Source organism: Camelus dromedarius, chromosome 32 (assembly GCF_036321535.1).
Source record: "Camelus dromedarius isolate mCamDro1 chromosome 32, mCamDro1.pat, whole genome shotgun sequence".
NCBI classification, from domain to species: domain Eukaryota; kingdom Metazoa; phylum Chordata; class Mammalia; order Artiodactyla; family Camelidae; genus Camelus; species Camelus dromedarius.
Genome location: NC_087467.1, coordinates 20,961,697 through 20,980,207, shown reverse-complemented (window position 1 = coordinate 20,980,207; position 18,511 = coordinate 20,961,697). Strand labels below are relative to the sequence as shown.

The 18,511-nt window shown below is 43.5% G+C and overlaps 1 protein-coding gene across 3 annotated transcripts in view; it reads right to left on the bottom strand.

The window, feature by feature from the left end:
• PTPRM (protein tyrosine phosphatase receptor type M) overlaps positions 1–18,511 on the bottom strand; it is a 605,094-nt gene that overhangs the window by 316,162 nt on the left and 270,421 nt on the right. For all 3 annotated transcript variants that reach the window (XM_031439160.2, XM_064481603.1, XM_031439166.2), the window contains exons 6-7: positions 7,371–7,545; positions 2,347–2,640 (exon numbers count right to left, since the gene is read on the bottom strand). In XM_031439160.2, the coding sequence (XP_031295020.2) occupies positions 2,347–2,640; positions 7,371–7,545 (469 nt within the window). The remainder of the gene's footprint in view (positions 1–2,346; positions 2,641–7,370; positions 7,546–18,511) is intronic.

Here is an 18,511-nt window from a genome sequence, read left to right as displayed (position 1 = left end):
TAAATCCACCTTTACTCAACTGTGGCTCACTCTTGAATTCTTTCCTGCCCAAAGCCAAGGACCCACACTTGGTGGGGCACGTCCCAGGGACTCAACCGAGACCTGGGACACGGCCCTCCTCTCCCCCCACATGTTGTCCTGTATCATCTCAAGACACAGGGGTGGCATGCAAATATCCACTCTAAATTGGGTCTAATGTCTTAAACAGGACTGCTGGTCTATTGTGAAAGGTTCTATATTTACACATCATGCAGCTGTCCCAAAAAGGCTTCTTGAAGACAAAGACACATGCATTATATTTAGGGGAAATGTATATAATAATTGTGTCAATACCTGAAATGTACAGGCACAAAACCAAGAGAAAAGATGTAAAAAATACGTAAAAAAGACCAGAACTGAAAACATTAGGTTGGTGGGGGGGTGTTAGTGATGAATGAGACACACGGTACCGTCTCTCCAGCCGAGGCAGTGGGATTCTAACCCTCTTTTGGAGAGAAAGGAAGACCATATATCACCATGCCCCAAACAGGATTCCTCAAAATAACACTGCAGTGAAATAAAGCAAACTGACCGCCCGCAGATCATGCTTGGAGGAGAGCAGGCCACCAGGGTTTCCGTTTCCCCGCCCCTAGTAATGGGGGTCACGGTATCAGCCCCAGAGACGTCACAAGGCAGTTGCAAAGTAAATAACAGATCTGAAAGCAATTCCTCTGAACGATATCTATGGTGTTACAAACAGCTGCTGTTTGCATTACAACAGGTGATAAATTACATCAAAAAAGGAAGGGTCATTTTATTCATCTAAACAGAGAGGAGAGATGACATAGTTTTGGCAAGTGAGGAAGAGAAAGTGTTATCAAATTCCTTTTTCCTGGGAACCACCCAGTGCGGCTGCAGGAATCACCACGGTTCTTGTCCCAGAGACCCTGCGCTGAGGGCGATGGGAGCTTCTGAGCACGGGACCCCAGTTTCCTTGGAAACAGACCTGGGTAGACAAGGCAGGACCGTCATTGCCCCCAAACAGCATGTATCCTCCAGAAGAAAAAGGGTCCTGTTCCTTTTCTAACAAATATATTTTTACAGAGCCAGAATTTTGGAGGGGAGGGTATAGCTTGATGGCAGAGTGCCTGTTTAGCATGCACGGGGTCCTGGGTTCAATTCCCAGTACTTCCATTAAAAACAATAAATAAGTAAATAAATAAACCTAATTGCCTCCCTGTCAACAAAATTAATTAATTAAAATAAAAATAAATACAATTAAACCAGAACTTTTTCAAATCAACTCTACTTCAATTAAAAAAAAAAAGGGTACAGCCACTAAAAACAACAAACAAACAAACAAACAAACAAAAACAACAAAACAGAACTCTTCCCATGAGTTTTGGGCTTCTGGAAACTCAATACTCCAAATTATGAAGAAAGAATGAAGCGGATAGAATTGTTAAGACTTAATCATTTCTCCTACCAGGGAGGGCCAGACTGTGCGTGCTCGAGTACTTATAAAACTCAAAAGGAAATGCAACCTATTGATTAGCGTCCTCCTAAATAATGGTACCCAGAGAATCAATTAACACTATAAAAATTTATGGGGTCTCCTCACCTCGGCTCACAATTCAATGCAAGAGTTCTTTCATCTAAACGAAGAGCCCGTCAGCATCCCAAGCTGCTCTCTCTCACTTCTGGCCGAGGGTCGCCAGACAGCAAAGGCACTGCAACCTCTAACGGGTGCTTTCCGCAGGGTTTGGGGCTTTAGAAGACTCTGCATTTCTCTCTCCATCAACCCCGCCTCTGTGTAAGCCGCAGAGCGGGGTCAGCACAATCAATTAGACTTTACAATCTGGGAGTTTAAAGACTGCACGCAGCCCACAAATCACCGTTGCTTATTTTACAAATGGGCCCCGTGCTATTGGCAAGCAGCCCCTCCATTAAACACCCATCAATAAAAAGGCAGCGCTGAAACCCTGGAAGACGGAATCTATTCGTCCAGAGCTCCCCCAGGCCGCGAGCACACAAGCAGTGAGAGCACAACAGAGGGGCCGGGCCAGAGGCTCCAACCCTTGAGCAGACATCATTAAAAAAGACAGTTCCTGTCAACTTGAGGGTAAGTCCCGTATGCACTATGGGCTACTCGTAGGAGGGTGTAAATGAAGAACAGGGAAAGTGGGTGGAGACCTCCTGAGAGATACCAAGCCTCCAGGTCCGGAAGTCCACAGGCAAAGGGACTTTTGCAGCCATCCCGGATCCCGGCAGAGCCGAGGAACGGGTGTGAGCCACCTGATAAACCCCGAGCCCGCAGGTCAGATTGCAGAGGACAATGACAACCCATCCCAGGAGCCCCAGACTCACCGGCACACTTGGTTCTGGTTCTGAGTGCAGGCCCGGGAGACCCGGTGCCGCCCTCCCCGGGCCGGGTGAGGAGCACGCTGATCTCATACTCCGTGTCCGGGTCCAGATGCCCGATTTTGTAACTGGTGGAGTCCACTGGCTGCCGGTCATTCCAGCTCCCGCTGGCGGTGCAGTACTCCACCTCGCGGGCGACGATGGGCCCGTCCCCATTGATGGAGTTGGCGTTGAGTTGGATCCACAGGTAGGTGGCCCCCACGGAGGCAAGCTGTGGGGGCGCGATGGGAACAGGGGGTTCTGAAAGGCAAACCAGAGGGTCATCCTTCAAACACTCTGGTCTTCCGCTCAGGAGGAGCTACAAGAACATCAATTACCCAAACAGAGAAGACTAACATTTCAGGAATGAGCTGGTAAGACTGGTTTCATTCAGGTTACTATGACAAAGCGTCCTGACAGGAGTCTGCAGTGTTCAAATCTGTGAAATAAGCCATCTTTCAAACCTAGGCTTCCTCCAGGAGGGAGACCCACAGTTTGTTTTAGGACACAATTCATTTTCTCAAACAGATCCATAGACATCAAAGGATTTTTTTTTCTTCCACTAAAAGCAACTTGCTAAAATTCTCTCCAGAGGCAGTAACTAAGCCCCAGAAGGCACTCCACTGTCAAGAATGTCTTTCAAAGCATCAAAGGTACTGGTTAGGTCATTGAATTCTGTTTCCAAAGAGATCACCATGTTAAACATATGGATAAGATGACAGTTTCTCTCATCATAAATGCATTTCCAGGATGACTCGTTTCCCCCAAAGAGCCAACACCATGGCCTCGTTCAACTACAGAAGTGATCATAAAGTCCAGCATGGCCACTGTTCAGGGAACTTCCAGTAATGAGTCTTATTAAAGCAGTGAATAGAAAGAAAAATTCTAAAGCAAAGCACAACCTCAGCCCAGCTTGATAAAACTCAAAGCAATCAGTAGCAAACACTCTTTACAACCCAAGAAAGTCTCTATTCCAATTTCTATATGCAACAAATTTCTATTTCATGAATCTCCATCTGAGGAAAAAAACCTAGGTTCTAGTGATGTATTTTTTCAGGAATGTTTCTCTGCAGGTGGGTTTGTGCCTTTTATGTGTTTCTGTTTCTCCCCTTGTTTCGTTCATACACGTGCGTGGAGAAGAAAGTCTGCTCGGTTCTCTTCCTGGCATGTGCTGGCTTGCAGGCTGCAAACCCGTCCGCTCCGTGGCAAAGATAACCCCGTTATGGTTCCTGCTGATGGGGACCTGGGGGTGGCTGGTCCCATCTGAGGCTGGCCCCTAAGATGATACCAGCTGGACCCCTAGACCAGTGAGGAGTCAGCACCATGAGCTCCTTTGGTAGGGTTGCGGCATCTTTGTTCTTTTCTGTATTCAAGGTGTGATAAGTCACACTGACTTCTCAGAGTTCGGAAAATTCATAAGATGAGTCAAGATGAGAAGCTACAAGATGAATTTTACGTGGGGGACTACAGATTTAGTGTAAATTTAGTAAAGTCCTGTTCCTGTTGTTTATCAATTCCAACTCTGGGCTAGCTCTTCATTTCTTTAAATAGTTTTGACTCAACTCATAATGATTTAACGTCAACTTGTATCATTAGGCGATTCCTTGAACCAAGATCTGAAATGGGCCTTTTACAGTGTATCTTAAGGCATTAGGTAGCCAGGCTGAAAGAGTAGCTAATGGCTTTGAAGCTGCAAATGCTAGCAAGGGTTTCTGAACTGCCATTCCAAATACAACTCAGGGGCAAAGCCACAAAGGTTACTGAGCACACAACTCAGTGAGGACCTTGTTACTAGTATCCTAAAATGACAGGACTTCAAAGCTTGTCTGTCCTGAGACTAGTCTCGCTATTAGCTTCCCATTTAGAAGAACCAAATACGTTAAATCAAATGCAAGATTCCACTAGAACCTGGAAATGATTCAGAGAGCCAATCAAAAGGAATTTTAGGTTGCTGGAAGAATCAGTACAAGCATAAGCCCATAGTTAAATTTGGAATAAATTTCCCCAAAGTGAAGGAAGGAAGGAACTCAATCTATACTTGGCGATAAAAAGTAATTTAAAATATTTAATCCAAGTGAAAGTTGGATTTAATCTACGTGAAAGCACATGACAAAAGTAATTTTAAATCAAGCCAGAATGAAAGAATTTATATACGTATAGATACATAATCGTACACATATATCTTATTGACATACGTGTGTGAATTCCTAATATGTATCTCCAACAGTGAAAGATGATACTGGAATATATGTATATATCCATCATACAAGGATTGTGGAGATTACATGAAACAGTTTTATGCCCTTTATTAAAAGCAGTGGTAGACATGAAGACAAGAGTGATAGTTTAAAATGACTTGGGCTTCATTTGGGGGCCAGCACCAAATCAATGCATGACCTTAAGAAAGTTTTAAACTCTTCTGACTTTAGTTTTTCCCGTTTAAAAAAAATTAGCCCTCTGGGGGTAGGGAAGAGTCAGTGGTAGAGTGTGTGCTTAGCAGGCACGAGGTTCTGGGTTCACTCAATCCCCAGTACCTCGGTTAAAACAAATAAATGAATAAACAAACCTAATTACCCTCCTCCCAAAAAGTAAAATTAAAAAAGAAAAAAGCCAGGAAAAAAATTAGTCTTCTAAATATCTGCATATAAAAAGTGTTCAAATATCTATACATAGCCTAAAAATGTCATAACTTTTTTAAAATTAAAAAAAATTATTTATTTTATTTTACTTATTTATTTTTTAGGGGGGTAATTAGATTTATTTATTTATTTATTTTTAATGGAGATACTGGGGACTGAACCCAGGACTTAGTGCATGCTAAGCACTTCCCCCATCATTAAATATTTTAAAGTAATTGTCTCAAGGTAACGCTTTCTAAACTAGTAGAATCCAGCATGTTATCTCATTTTACAAAATAAAATATATGCAAAATATGGCAATAAAAATATCAATGGAGGAAAAGTCAAATTCCAGATTTGAGCTGTTAACTGCAAGTCTACTGTCACCAGTGCTGGCAGGGGGCAGAGATGGAGGAACGTTCCTTGACATTTTTGACAATGAGCCAAGACCCCTCTAGGCTGTGATGAGGCAGGAAAACATGAGGCAGAAATGTAAGAACCCACCCATCCTCTGTGTTCCGTTGTTCTGGCAGACTAGAAACCTCTGCCTTCTTTGTGATCCCCAATAAATTAACTTTCCCACTGAGGCAGCGTTTAAAGAGGTCACAAGATTGGCAGCACACTGATCACGAAGCACCCCGCCTCCCCTGGTTCCGGCTGGTCACAGTGCAGCATTGTCACAGCCAGAACTCAGAAGATGGAGACAAAAATCGAAACCAAGATGAAAATCAAGTGACGATGCTGACAGTGGAGAGCTTGGCCATGGGGGCAGTGAGGAGGATCCTCTCCTGGATTTGCTGCCCAGGTTCAGGCCATGCGGAGAATCCCCACTTTCCAGAGAGCCTTCCGCAGGGCAGGGTGTGCATACCTCGGCAGAGGTTTAAGTTTTCTTACAGATGTTAAACCCAAACTCAGATACTAGCCAGATGGGCTGGTTAGTACAAGGGATCTGATGTGGCAAAAGAGATCATTCCAGTAGAGACGCCAGTGCCCGCTTCCTCCCAGGGACCCTCAGTCACGGCTGCACATAAACACTGCTAGGGGCCAGGCTCCCCGAAAGCCAGGCACGACTAGCCCTGACAGCAGTGATCTCACGACAGGAGCATATGCCCAAATCACCTACAGATTTTTATCGCAGAGGCTGTGTCCCTGAGATTTCGATTCAGCGTGGGTAAGCTGGTGGGAATGTTGAAAAGGCGGGCAGGTACTTATGTTTCTTTAAATTGGGCAAGGTGGCTCTGCCGTGCATTCTCAGACAAGGACCACTACCGGACTGGAGGGGAGAGTAAGAACCACCCATTCCACTGCAACAGGTGCTGGCTGTCTACCAGGTACCTGGTTCTAAGTGCTGCTCACACACATTTTGCGTCTGGGCCTCCTGATAGCCCTTTAGGGTAGGTCGCATTATTAACTCAATTTTAAACAGGAGGAAACAGAAGCACTGAGGAGATAAGCCATACACCCTCAGCCACATGGCTAGCTCTGGGGTTTGAACCCTGCAGTCTGTAAGACTGCCTGCGTAGAGAAATTTGCTGACAAAAGGAACAGACCATCCAAAAGAGATCAATTTCATTCCCTATTTAACAGATGCAGGGAAAAAATTTAAAAGCAGGCATCATTCTGTTCCCCTAGGACGAAACAGCAATGACTTCCTACACGTTGTCTAAAAATGTCTCAGGGTACATCTCAAAGTCCAAATTATTCTGTCTGGGACCAAAAAGTGCCTTAGCAGTTTAATCCTATAAACTCCTAAGTCCACACACACACACACACACACACACAAACATCAAACCAGCTAAAGGAAAACTTATTTCCCCTCTCTTTTTTTGCCCTCATCCCCCACCTTCCTGAATATAATGACTCAATTTTTCAGTCATGCAAAATATAGTAATAGACCCTAACGGCAACATTATGAATGGTAACTCAGTATTATCAATATGGCTTGTGTGATATGCTGGAACATTTTTATCCTGACACTGCTTCATTTTATTAACCACCCTGCTATCATAAACACCCTGGCTGGTACACATTTGCATTTTAAGTGATTTTCCACCAGTAAAAAAATTTCATTCCTTAAAAAAAAAAATTTATAGGTTGTAATCTCTGTATACAGACCTGGCAGAAGAACTTGCCAATAGCACGTTCATTGCTTTGTAGGCAACTGAGCCAATGTAAATAAAATACATTTTTCAAAAATATTGCTCACGTGCAAAATGAGGACTTAAAATGCAATCCATCAATACAGCCTGTCACCAAATTACTGTTCAGAAACAGACAAGGATAAGTGTGAGCTTGAAACAAATCCTGAGTCCACAACCATCTCACGTGTCTCTTTTAACAGACTACGGGGAGGTATAAAAATACATTAAATACCTTTAACTACCAATTCTGCGTAGTTCGATACGCCAACACCTCCATCGGTGCGAATCATGCAGCGGTATTTTCCAGCGTCTCGTTTGGTTGTGTTCACGACGTTGAACGAAGCTATGAATCTCCGGGAACTGGTCACCCTTATCTCCTTCAGGGGAGCATCTCGTACGTCAATGCCCTGTAAAAGTGGGGGTGGGAGGACAGAAAGACACAATATCAACCGCCGTACTGAGCCAGTGAGACACCTAAGGGGCAGGAGGGATGTCACCGATGTTACTTCTGTGCAGATCTTGGTTCCCTTGTTTACCACCCATGGGTAATTGTTCCAGGAGAACAGCTGCCCAGGAAACTGAAATTCTGCCTCGATCAACACTTTCAGCATTGAGGGAGGCAAAATCAAGTGAGCAAAAATGTCTCGGTTTTGCCCCTTCAAGATGTTAACCATGTTATACTAGCTCAACAGACAGAGAGGGAAAAGCATACAGAAACATTCTTTATTTTGTTCCCAAACTATCAGCATTTCGTCTTTTCATGATACTTATTGTATTTTTCTTATATTTGGCTATGAAACAAAATTAATTCACACACTACCCTATTACTGACCTCATTTTATAAGTGAGCCAATAAACAGCTTATCAAGAGTTACATTAGAAATGTAAGCAGGTATTAGTATGAAGTGGGTCTGAAGGACTAGCCTCAGTTTTATGACGCTCTTCCTGGATCTACAAACACCAAGCAGAAGCAGATGCTCACTGTCACCTGACACTGAAGCGCTAGGAGAGAAGTTTGTTCCCACGCCCCACAGAAGGACCACACAAAGCAGGTTCCATCACTGGGGCAGCGTTGTCTGACGTTATCCCCGAGACTTCAGGAAGTCTTCAGTTCTGCACACTTGGAAATCCATTCTATGCTTCCCATAGTTTAAAGCCTCAAAAGAAGGCTACAGATTTCAGTTCTATGTATTTTTTTTTCTATAATTATCAGGAAAGAGGCTATTTTTAACATGTTATTTGCAAGTTTTAAGGAGAAAACAATGGGCAAAGATATTAAGGAAAATGCATGACACTCAAGCACTGTGCCCCTGTCATCACCTGGCCACTCACAGCAGTGGATGACAAAAAGTGGCCCCGAGGCTCCCAGTGCCTCAGTTTGAAACTGAAATGGACCCATGACCACCAACGATAGCCAGTGCGGTGACACTGCAGGACAGATCAGCTGGTGGCAGAAATCACAACTGGGCCATCTTTAGATGTGGTGGCCGTAGGAGGCCATCTGAGGAAGTGACACTGGAGCTGAGATCTGAAGGGTAAGTGGGAGCCGCCAGGGCCAGGGGAGGGGAGGGGCGGGGAGAAGGAGCACCCCAGGCAGAGGAGACAGAACAGGAAGCCTGAGACGGTTAGACAGCTGAAGGCTTTGGATGAAATCAAGGCAGCGGGGGAACTGCATTCAGGGCCTGGCAGGCTCTTTTTAAAATGTCTGTGTTTATGTCGAGGGGAGGGTACAGCTCGGTCGTAGAGTGTGTGCTCAGCATGCTCGAGGTCCTGGGTTCAGTCCTCAGGACCTCCACTAAATACGTAAGTACACCTAATTACTACCCCCCAAATAAAAACAAATAAACAAGTACATAAAAATAACGATAAAAATAAATGTGTTTCTAGGTCTGAAAATGCCAGGCTATACATAACTCATCTGTGTGACTCCTTATATGAGGTAAAGCCTTTTAAAAGCTTTTTCTGTGACCTTTTCTTTGCCAGTAAGCCCTACCGGACACGAGTCCGGGAGCCAGACCGGCCACGGTGCCACACGCAGCCGCACAGCGGGTCCCTTCCTGGCGCCCCTGTCCTCAGCTGTGAGGAGGAGACAGACGCCTCAGCGTCGGGGCAGGGTGAGCATTTAAAGACGCAGCAGGGACCCTGGCCCAATGACTGGCACCACGCGTCCCCGCTCGGGTTCTGGAACAAGCGCGTGACGAGTCGAAGGAGACAGGCGGACAGGCTGCCCGAACACCTCCTGGGTCGGGGCGGCCTGGCGCCGCAGGCCACGCACGGCCCGGCCACCGTGCGGCGACCACAGAACTGAACACTCACCCCAGCCACAGGCCGCACGGACGCCCGCGGGCCTCCCCTGCCCGGGTGCTGCTGGAGGAGGAGCAGGACTGAGGAGCCGAAGGACTGAGGAGCCGGGCGGCTCCGGGGGCAGCGAGCGCCCTGAGGGGCTGGCCGGGCGGCTCGCGGCTCCGTGGGGTCGGGGAAGCGCCCGCGGTGCCGCACAGTACAGTTCCCGCCACCGCGACGGAAACCAGGAGTGGGCAACAACGGTTCCCACCCTCGTTAGAACCAGCGCCACAAGTGCCCTGTTCATAGCTGAGCAAGTCATAGATCAGAATATGATGTTAAATCTATACCTTATTAACTTGTATGCCTTTTTTGTTTAGTAAATCCCCTAAATTTCATTTGATAAAGGACACTGAGAAGTTAGGTAAACAAAACAAAATTAATCTAGCATTATTAACAAGAGAGGGCATTTCTCTCTGTATCTCATACATTCAGTCTCCCATCCTATCCCCCCAAAAGATAAGTAATTGACTTCTACCACTAGGAGTAACCTTAGACCTACCACTCTATAAAATTAAATCAAATTGGAAAAAAAAAAAAAAAACCTAATGTCCAGTTTTGAAAAAAAGAGCCCTGAATATAGGTAGACGTCACATTTGTAATTATTTGTTTATTTTACTAACACAACAACAACAACAAAACTGATTTATTAACTACTTACTTGGAGCATGACTCTTATAAGAATATAGTTCTACAGGAATCTTGTAATATTATTCCTAATGGAATGAACCTGTCTCTAAAGAATGTCTATTCAGAAGAATTTTAAAGTACGGGTTTACGGAACCCTTCCAACTGTTCAAAGCTGTAAGGACAAGGACATTCATGTTTAAGGAAACCTCTGTGTTGGATTTACACAAATGTCAAGGAGCCTTACTTCATAGCTGTTGTCTTCAGGCCCCAGATTTATCCTTTAAAATAAACGGCTTCCAACTAACAGCTCTGCACAAATCCAACAAGTCACAGGGACTCTCAGGAATGGGTCTTTTTTAAAAAAAAATCCCATGTATTGAATCCCACAGAAAGCTAGATTCAGCTTCTTCAAGAGGAACAGTAGACAAGAAGGAGACACCTAGTGCTCGCTAGCAATCATTTTAGCTTAGGATCCAGACTGAATCGTAAACCTTGCTCAGATCTGCAGGTCATCTTGTAGTAAATCATTTACATGTTCGTGGATCCAAGTGTTCATTCAACCCCTACTTAGTAAACACTTTTTAGGAGGCAGGCACTCTACATATACCGGGAGCATGGGGTTAAGAGAACCAGCCCTTACTAACCACGTTTAGACTCTGGTCAAAACAACCAGGCTGATGGGTATGAAACTAAGCAGGAACCACAATTCCCAAATTACAGATAAGGAAGCTCATCTATGACTTATCCAAGGGCAGAAAAAATAGATAAACTAGCTTTCATCAAAATAAAAACCTTTGTGTCTCAAAGGACACTATCAAGAGAGTGAAATGCAGCCAACAGAATGGGGAAAATATTTACAAATCATATGTCTCAAAGGGGATTAATATTCCGAATACATATAGAATTCCTACAACTCAACAAAACCACATCAGCAAAAAACAAAACAAAACAAAACAAAACCCCAAACAATCCAATTTTTAAATGGGCAAAGGACTTAAATAGACATTTCCCCCAAAGAAGACAGAAATGGCCAATAAACACATGAAAAGATGCTCAACACATCATCAGCCAATAGGGAAATGCAAACCACAATGAGACACCACTTCTTAACCAGAAGGATGGCCACTGCCCAAAACAGGAAGAAAGAAAAACAAGTGTTGGCAACGATGTGGAGACATGGAACCCTTGTGCACTGATGGTGGGAATATAAGACGATGCACTCACTATGGAAATCAGTTTGGCAATTTCTCAGAAAGTTAGACGTTGAATGATCATATTACTCAGTAATTCTGCTCTTAGACATAGCCCCAAAAGAATTAAAGACAGGGACTCAAACAGACACTTAAATGCCAACATTCACAGCAGCATTATTCACAATAGCAAAAGGGGGACAACAACCCAAGCATCTGCTGATGGATCAGTAGATAAATAAAAGGTGATGTATCCATGCAAGGGAATGTCATTTAGCCTTAAAAACGAAGGCAATTCTGGCACCTGCAACAACATGGATGAATCCTGAGGTCCTTGTGTTAAGTGAAATAAACCAATCACAGAAAGACAAATACAGTGATTCCACTTAGATGAGGGATCTAGAGTCAGCAAACTGATAGGGACAGAACACAGACTGGAGGTTCCCAGGGGCTGGGGGAGAAGGAGAACGGGAAGATTTCTTAGTGATATTTATTTCAGGTGATGGAAAAGTTTTGGAAATAGTGCTCATGGTTCCACAACATTGTGAATAGACTGAATGCCACAGGGCTGCACCCTTAAAAATGGTCAGAATGCCAAACTTCCTTATATGAATATTTTATGACAATCTCTTAAGAGCTATCACTACCTAATGCAGCTTAGTAGCAAAAACTCTGGCTTCTGCCCCTGCATCTGAAGACTGCCCTAAAATGACCTAAAGTGCAAGTTAAAAATGTTTGCAAAGAAGAGGTAAAATGTACTTTGTAGGCTGGATAGAGAACGGAGTGAGACACAGAGCAGACGTGGTATGTCCCAGCAGGGACCAAGGAGGAAGTGAGAAAGAGAGGCTTTGTTCAGCCAAACACAGAATCCCGACGGCGGAGCACGGCCGATGTCTGCGAGATACCACCTGCACCTGGCACGGGCAGACCCGACAGGGTGTATGTTCTGAAGGACCATAAAGAGAGAATGATTTCCAAATTCAAATGTTTACTTTAGGAACTTTTTTAAAATATGGGAAATAAAAAATAGGGACATTTAAAAAAAAACTCTGCTTAATCCTACCACTTAGAGATAAATACCCTGAATATTTTAGGGCATTTTAGTTTATTTCTGGCTAAATCTCATTTTAATTTAAATAAAAACTGAAATCGTGGTCCAAAATATATATGAGGATTTATCTCTTTGTTTGAACTGCCTGTGACACCTGTACAGGCTTTCACAGCACTAGATAATTTCAAAAACTTGTTTTTCAATGTTTCCCATTTTATGGCTGTAACCATTATTTATGTCAGTATTTCCTTATTGCTACACACTTAAATTATTTATATTTGTCACTATTATCATGGGAATCCCTATTTCCTAAAATTATTAGGTCAAAGGGAATAAAAGTTTTAAGGTTTTGGAGATAACGTGAAAGTCTCTGTAAAGAGTATCTATTTATAAGAGCTATGTTTTTTAATGAGAATTCAAATGGCTCCTAAAATTGTTATTTTCCAAATCCTTTTGAATATTACAAACAGATGAAACAGGACAGAGAACTGGCCTAAATGACTGACATTTTCCTGTTAATTCTTCCAAAGCTCTGTACCATACTGGGAAAAAAAGAAACAGAGCTGATCATGAGTAAAAGTTTCAGAGAAGTACTTCTATTTATTTTTGTAGTACTACATGCCTTTTGTGGTACAGATTCAGTTACCTTCTTACATGATAGCATTTTTAAATTAAAATGAATCCCATTTTTAATATTTTGGAGAATGATAAATTCATTATAACACTGTGAGATGCAGCCTACACTGACCTCTTTTCACAGGACAAGGATCTCCCTGGAGAGTCACATCTTCAATACCCACAAGTGCATAGTTCTACAGATGGACCACATGAACCAAATTAAGTAAGATTAAATGCACTTAAGATAGTTTAACTCAAGTGCATGCAGCATTCCTTAAATGTTTACTTAGAATCTGGGACGCAGGGCAGTATTTAAGTATCTGTAAGATTAATCACTCAGACTGATGCATCTCATCGAAATTTGCGGCATCACCGCAGGTTGAAAAATCCCACGTAGAAAACGTGAGTTAGGAGAGCAGCCTGAGGACTGGCCTCACAGAAGATGGATGAGGTGACAGGGGAATAACCTGGCAGAGTCTAAAGGAGGCAGGAGAGAGAGGCAGGGAGACCGACAGGACAAACGAGAGGGAGGGGAAGAAGTGAGACCTGCAGAGAAAGATGGGCGGTGGCAGGGCAAGACGGAAGGCGACAAGGACGGGAGAGGAGCTGGGGGAGGCGACGGGAGAAGAGGGGTGAGGCGGAGGGAAGGACCACAGACCACAGGGACAGGGACCAGGAGAAGACAGACGAGAGAGCTGGCCACGCACTTCCAAGCTTCTCCCATGTTTGTTCTTTTCCTTTGACATCCTGACATTTGCACTTTAATAATGGTCCTCCTGTGTCCTGATGCTGAAAACATTCATCAGCAATCCGTCAGTTCTGCATTAGCTCAGTTTTCAGGTCACGTGCGTCAAGACATGATCCATGGCTGAGTTCACGGAGGAGGAAGGACAGAAGGAAGTCCTCAGAGAACGGGGTGTGCAAAAGGGAGACACCCCACCCTTCACCCTGCTGGTGTCAGATCCTCTTTCTTGGGTCCTTATGAATGGAGGAAGACAGTGTTCACAGCCCTCTGCAAGGCAGCTAGCAGCACTGTCTACGACACCTCGGTGGACCAGAGGACAGCAACAAGGGCAAGTGCTGAGAAAGGAGGGTCAACCAGAAACCCAGGAACAACCAGAGTCCAAGGCTACTTGTCAGCATGGAGGTGGAAGGATGCTGGAGCCTTGGCAAAGGATATTTCCTTGATTCCTCCAAAACGTCAGTCTGTCAATGCCTTTGATGACATCACTGAGGTGTCTGTCAAATAACCAGCGCTTGAACGGATAACATGAGATAAAAGGAAACAACTGTCTATCTCCCACTACTAGACTTCCTCCTCACAAAGGCAGGGATCTTCTGCAGGCTCTTTGCTGCTGTAATTCTAGGACAAGACCATGCCTGGTGCATCACAGGGAGGGCTGGTGGTAATACTGGAAGAGATTTAGGTCATGAATGGGTAACTGTACAAATTGATTTTTAAGATGCCTTTTGGTCCCCAAGTGCCCTTCGTCAGGTCAGAGCTAACAGGGAAGGCGGGGACCAGTGGCTGGTGCATTTTCTGCGATGTGAAAAGGCCGTGAGTCCTTTCCCTGTCTGCCTCCCCCCATGACAGGGATGTCCAGACAGGATAGTGTGCTCCGGACCTCGGGTGCTCCTGAGTGTCTTGGAGTCGGTGGGGAGACTTTTTGTCATGCTGATGGAACAAAATGATGAAAACATGCCCTGTAGAGGGAGCACATCTGTCAAGCAGGTCTCTCCCACTTTTCATGGAGTTAGAAAGAGGCCGCCCTGCCGAGGACTGGAGCTCTGTGTTCCTAGTAACATTAGAGCAGGACAATGAGACATCACCAAGTGTGATTGTTCTTCAGAATATGAGAGCTTGCGGTGGAACAGAGCACAGGACACAATTCCTGGAACAGGGCTCCTGAATGTCCAGGTGTTGAAGAAACCAGTGGCCTGTCTTTTGTTAACTTAATGAAACCACCATCACGGCCATGTCTGCAAGGAAATAATCTTAGTGGGTTAAATACAGCTTTTTATAAAAGCAAGAGTATCTTCAAACACGCCTGCATTTCAATTTGAACAAGCCAGAGAAAAAGTACTGATAGTTATTTAAATTAGACTTCCAGCCTTCTTTATGCAGCAGACTAAGTCTAGGACTTCTAAATGAGGAGTCATTTGCCAGCAAAAAAGACACATATTAAGTCTTCCAGAAATACTTTTGCAATAATCAGAGCAATGATTGAAAGAAATTGAGGTCTGGGAAGGTAGCCGCACTTGGAGGAAATGAATCAGCCCACCGGGGCTGCTCTGAGTGCAGGGGCTGAGAGGAGACACGGGACAGTCGGTCGCCCTTCCTTAGCCAGACAGGTGTGGATTAAACTGCACTTTCATTAATTTAATAGGAAAAATAGTCTGTATTATCCCACTTTCAAGTATGCCCATCTGTAATATACTGATTGAAATTCAAACCACTAGGATCATTAATAGTATCAGCAGGGCTTGGAAAAAATTTGTTTAAAACATTTCATGTCATCTAAATCCAGTCATAATGGAATACCCCAACAAATCTACTGTGTGGGGAACATGTATTTTTTTACTTTAATAACTAAGATAGTGCTGACCTCTGATTTCTAGGACATAACCAACCTGACCCAAATAGTTATCAGTTTGGAATACTAGAACCAGAAGTGTTTACTTATATCAGCATATATTATGAAGATAAATTGACAAGTACACTTTAATCGGCCAATGGATAGACAGATAGCCAAAGTAACGTGCAGATACCAAAGTTACGTATTATTCAAACACTTAATAGTCTTATAGGCCTATTCAAGTAAAAAATTCTGATTATGAAAACTGAGAACCTCATTCTGATATTTAGACACAAGTCAATATGTGTTTGCAATATATGAGTAATATTATTTAACCAAACTGGGTTTTAAATTTTATTTAGAGATTCAACCAAATAATACAGGATATCCATACTAAATGCAGTGATTAGAAATACTAATGAAACGAGACGTTCTCTAGTCTTAAACTCAAACAGCCAGTGCTCACTGGACTAATCCTGCCACTTCAATCTAAGGGGGCTGCCAGGGTAAAGGTCCGGGTTCACAATGCCAGTACCTGAGCCTGCTTCCTTCAGAACTGTAACAACAGCTCCCTAACAAGAGGGAGACGGCAGTGTCTGAGCGGTCGGCCACGATCTCAAAGACACGATCTCAGGATACAGCTCATTTTTAAAAGTGTCTCTGTGTGCGTACATAGATGTCCTAGCTCTGTCTGATGGGAAGACCCAGGAACAGTAGCAAGAAGTTATACGCACCTCTACGCTCAGGTTACCATCTCTAATTACCATTTCCCCTGAAAAAGAGCCAGGGCTCCCTGGAGGAGTGGCCAAGCCTAGGTCAGGAAGGTGGAAAATGGAGAACATAGCCCTGGAACATACTGTCACAGCAGAAATCCAGAGATCCCTCGAGATGGCCCAGGACAGGGGTCACCCACCCTGAGTAGTCCCACTGTTTAGGGGCGGAGGTTTGAGCAGCAATGAGAATAGTAAGTGGGTGGGTCAAAACTCATGAGCTGTGTTAAAATCCAATGGTCAGTGATGACGACGATGGTGGAGACATCAGGGACAGTAACACTAACAGCCCCTCTGCTCACTTTGAGGGCTGGCCAGGGAACTACCTCACTGTTTCTGAAGACTTGCCAAAAAAGACAAAGCATCAAGTATTTATATCACCTTCCCTTCACGACCCATGTATCAGGACACCCAAATGGTTGATACCAGGAGAGCTTCTCTTTTTAGAATTATTCTAGTGACTAAACAAAGAAGGACGGAGAATTGGATCTTTCTGCAATCTCTAATGAATGAGCCTAGGAATGAACAGCAAGAGCTGATGACATCACAGAAAGAGACATAATTCAAGAAACACAGCAGTCAGAAGAACATGTTAAATGATGCAACCGGATGGCAACAGGCAAAACTCAAAATACAGGAGACTGTTTGGGACAAACACAGTTTCAACAACAATAACAACCAGTACAATGGAGGGAAATGAATAGAGAACCTACAGATGAAAAGGACGTTAAGAGACTCCTCATCCAGTTGCAAACTGTCAGCTCTACCACAATCACAAATCAAACTCCTAAAGGAAACAGAGTTACAAAGGCAGTCAAGGAAACAGGAACACTGCCTGTTTCTGCGGGGCATACACGATGACAATTACCTTTTTTTTAAAGAGCTCTTATCATTTAGAGCAGGGGTTTGAGGCTAAATCTGTCCCACCACCTGCTTTGTACAGCTTGAAGGTTCAGAATGGTTTTTACATTTTTTAAATGGTTGAAAAAAATTCAAAAGAGGAATAGTATTTTTTGACCATGAAAATGCCATGGAAGTCAAATGTCAGTGTTCACACATAAAGCTGTACTGAAAACAGCCATGTTCATCCACTGATGTGTTGTCTGGGCTGTTTTTCCTGCTAGGACAACAGGGTTGAACATCAGCAACAAAGACCCTGGCCTGCAAAATTTGCTTTCTGGCCCTTCACAGAAAAAGTTTGCCAACTCTTGTTTTAGAGAAACATTTACAAGTTAAATGATAGGATGACTGAAATTGCTTCAAAATAATCAGAGGGGGAGCAGGTGGAAACAGAGAAGGCAATCGGCCACCTATTGTTGGTTGTTAAAGTCGGATGCTGAGTATGTTAAGTTCGTTACATCATTCTACCTCTGTATATTTCTAATTCCTACAATAAAGATAAAGACGAATTCAGAGAAGCAATCAGAAGATAACCTCCCATTTTTCTATTTTTTTTTACGTTTTTGAAATTCAGCATGTATTATTTATTTGTATGTTTTTTAAAACTGAAGTATAGTCAGTTATAATGTATCAATTTCTGGTGTTCTGGTGTGCAGCATAATGTCCCAGTCATGCATATATATACATACATTTGTTTTCATATTCTTTTTCATTAAAGGTTACTACAAGATATTGAACATAGTTCCCTGTGCTATACAGAAGAAATCTGCTTTTTATCTATTTTTATATACCAAGGTTAACGTTTACAAATCTCAAGCTCCCAAATTTATCCCTTCCCACCTCCTTTCCCCTGGTAACTGTAAGATTGTTTACCATGTCTGTGAGTCTGCTTCTGTTTTGTAGATGAGTTAATGAGTGTCCTTCTCTTTTTGGGGGTCCACATATGAGTGATATCATATGGTATTTTTCATTCTCTTTCTGGCTTACTTCACTTAGAATGACGATCTCCAGATCCATTCATGTTGCTGCAAATGGCATTATTTTTTTTTCCTATTTTCTATTTTTGAACAACTCTTTTAACCATCATAATTTCCCCAGGAAAATGGATGGTTTTGCTGCAGGCTTATCGATACTCCAGGGCTATAGGGATCAAAGAACCATTCTGTCTAGGTGCTATTCACTTCCTGCAAAAGAACCAAGTCACTATATGGTAAAGGTCCCACCATAGTGGAAGACAAAATGCAACTTGGCAGAGGGGAGCCATGGGCCAGGGCAGGGGGTGCTGCCCCATTCTG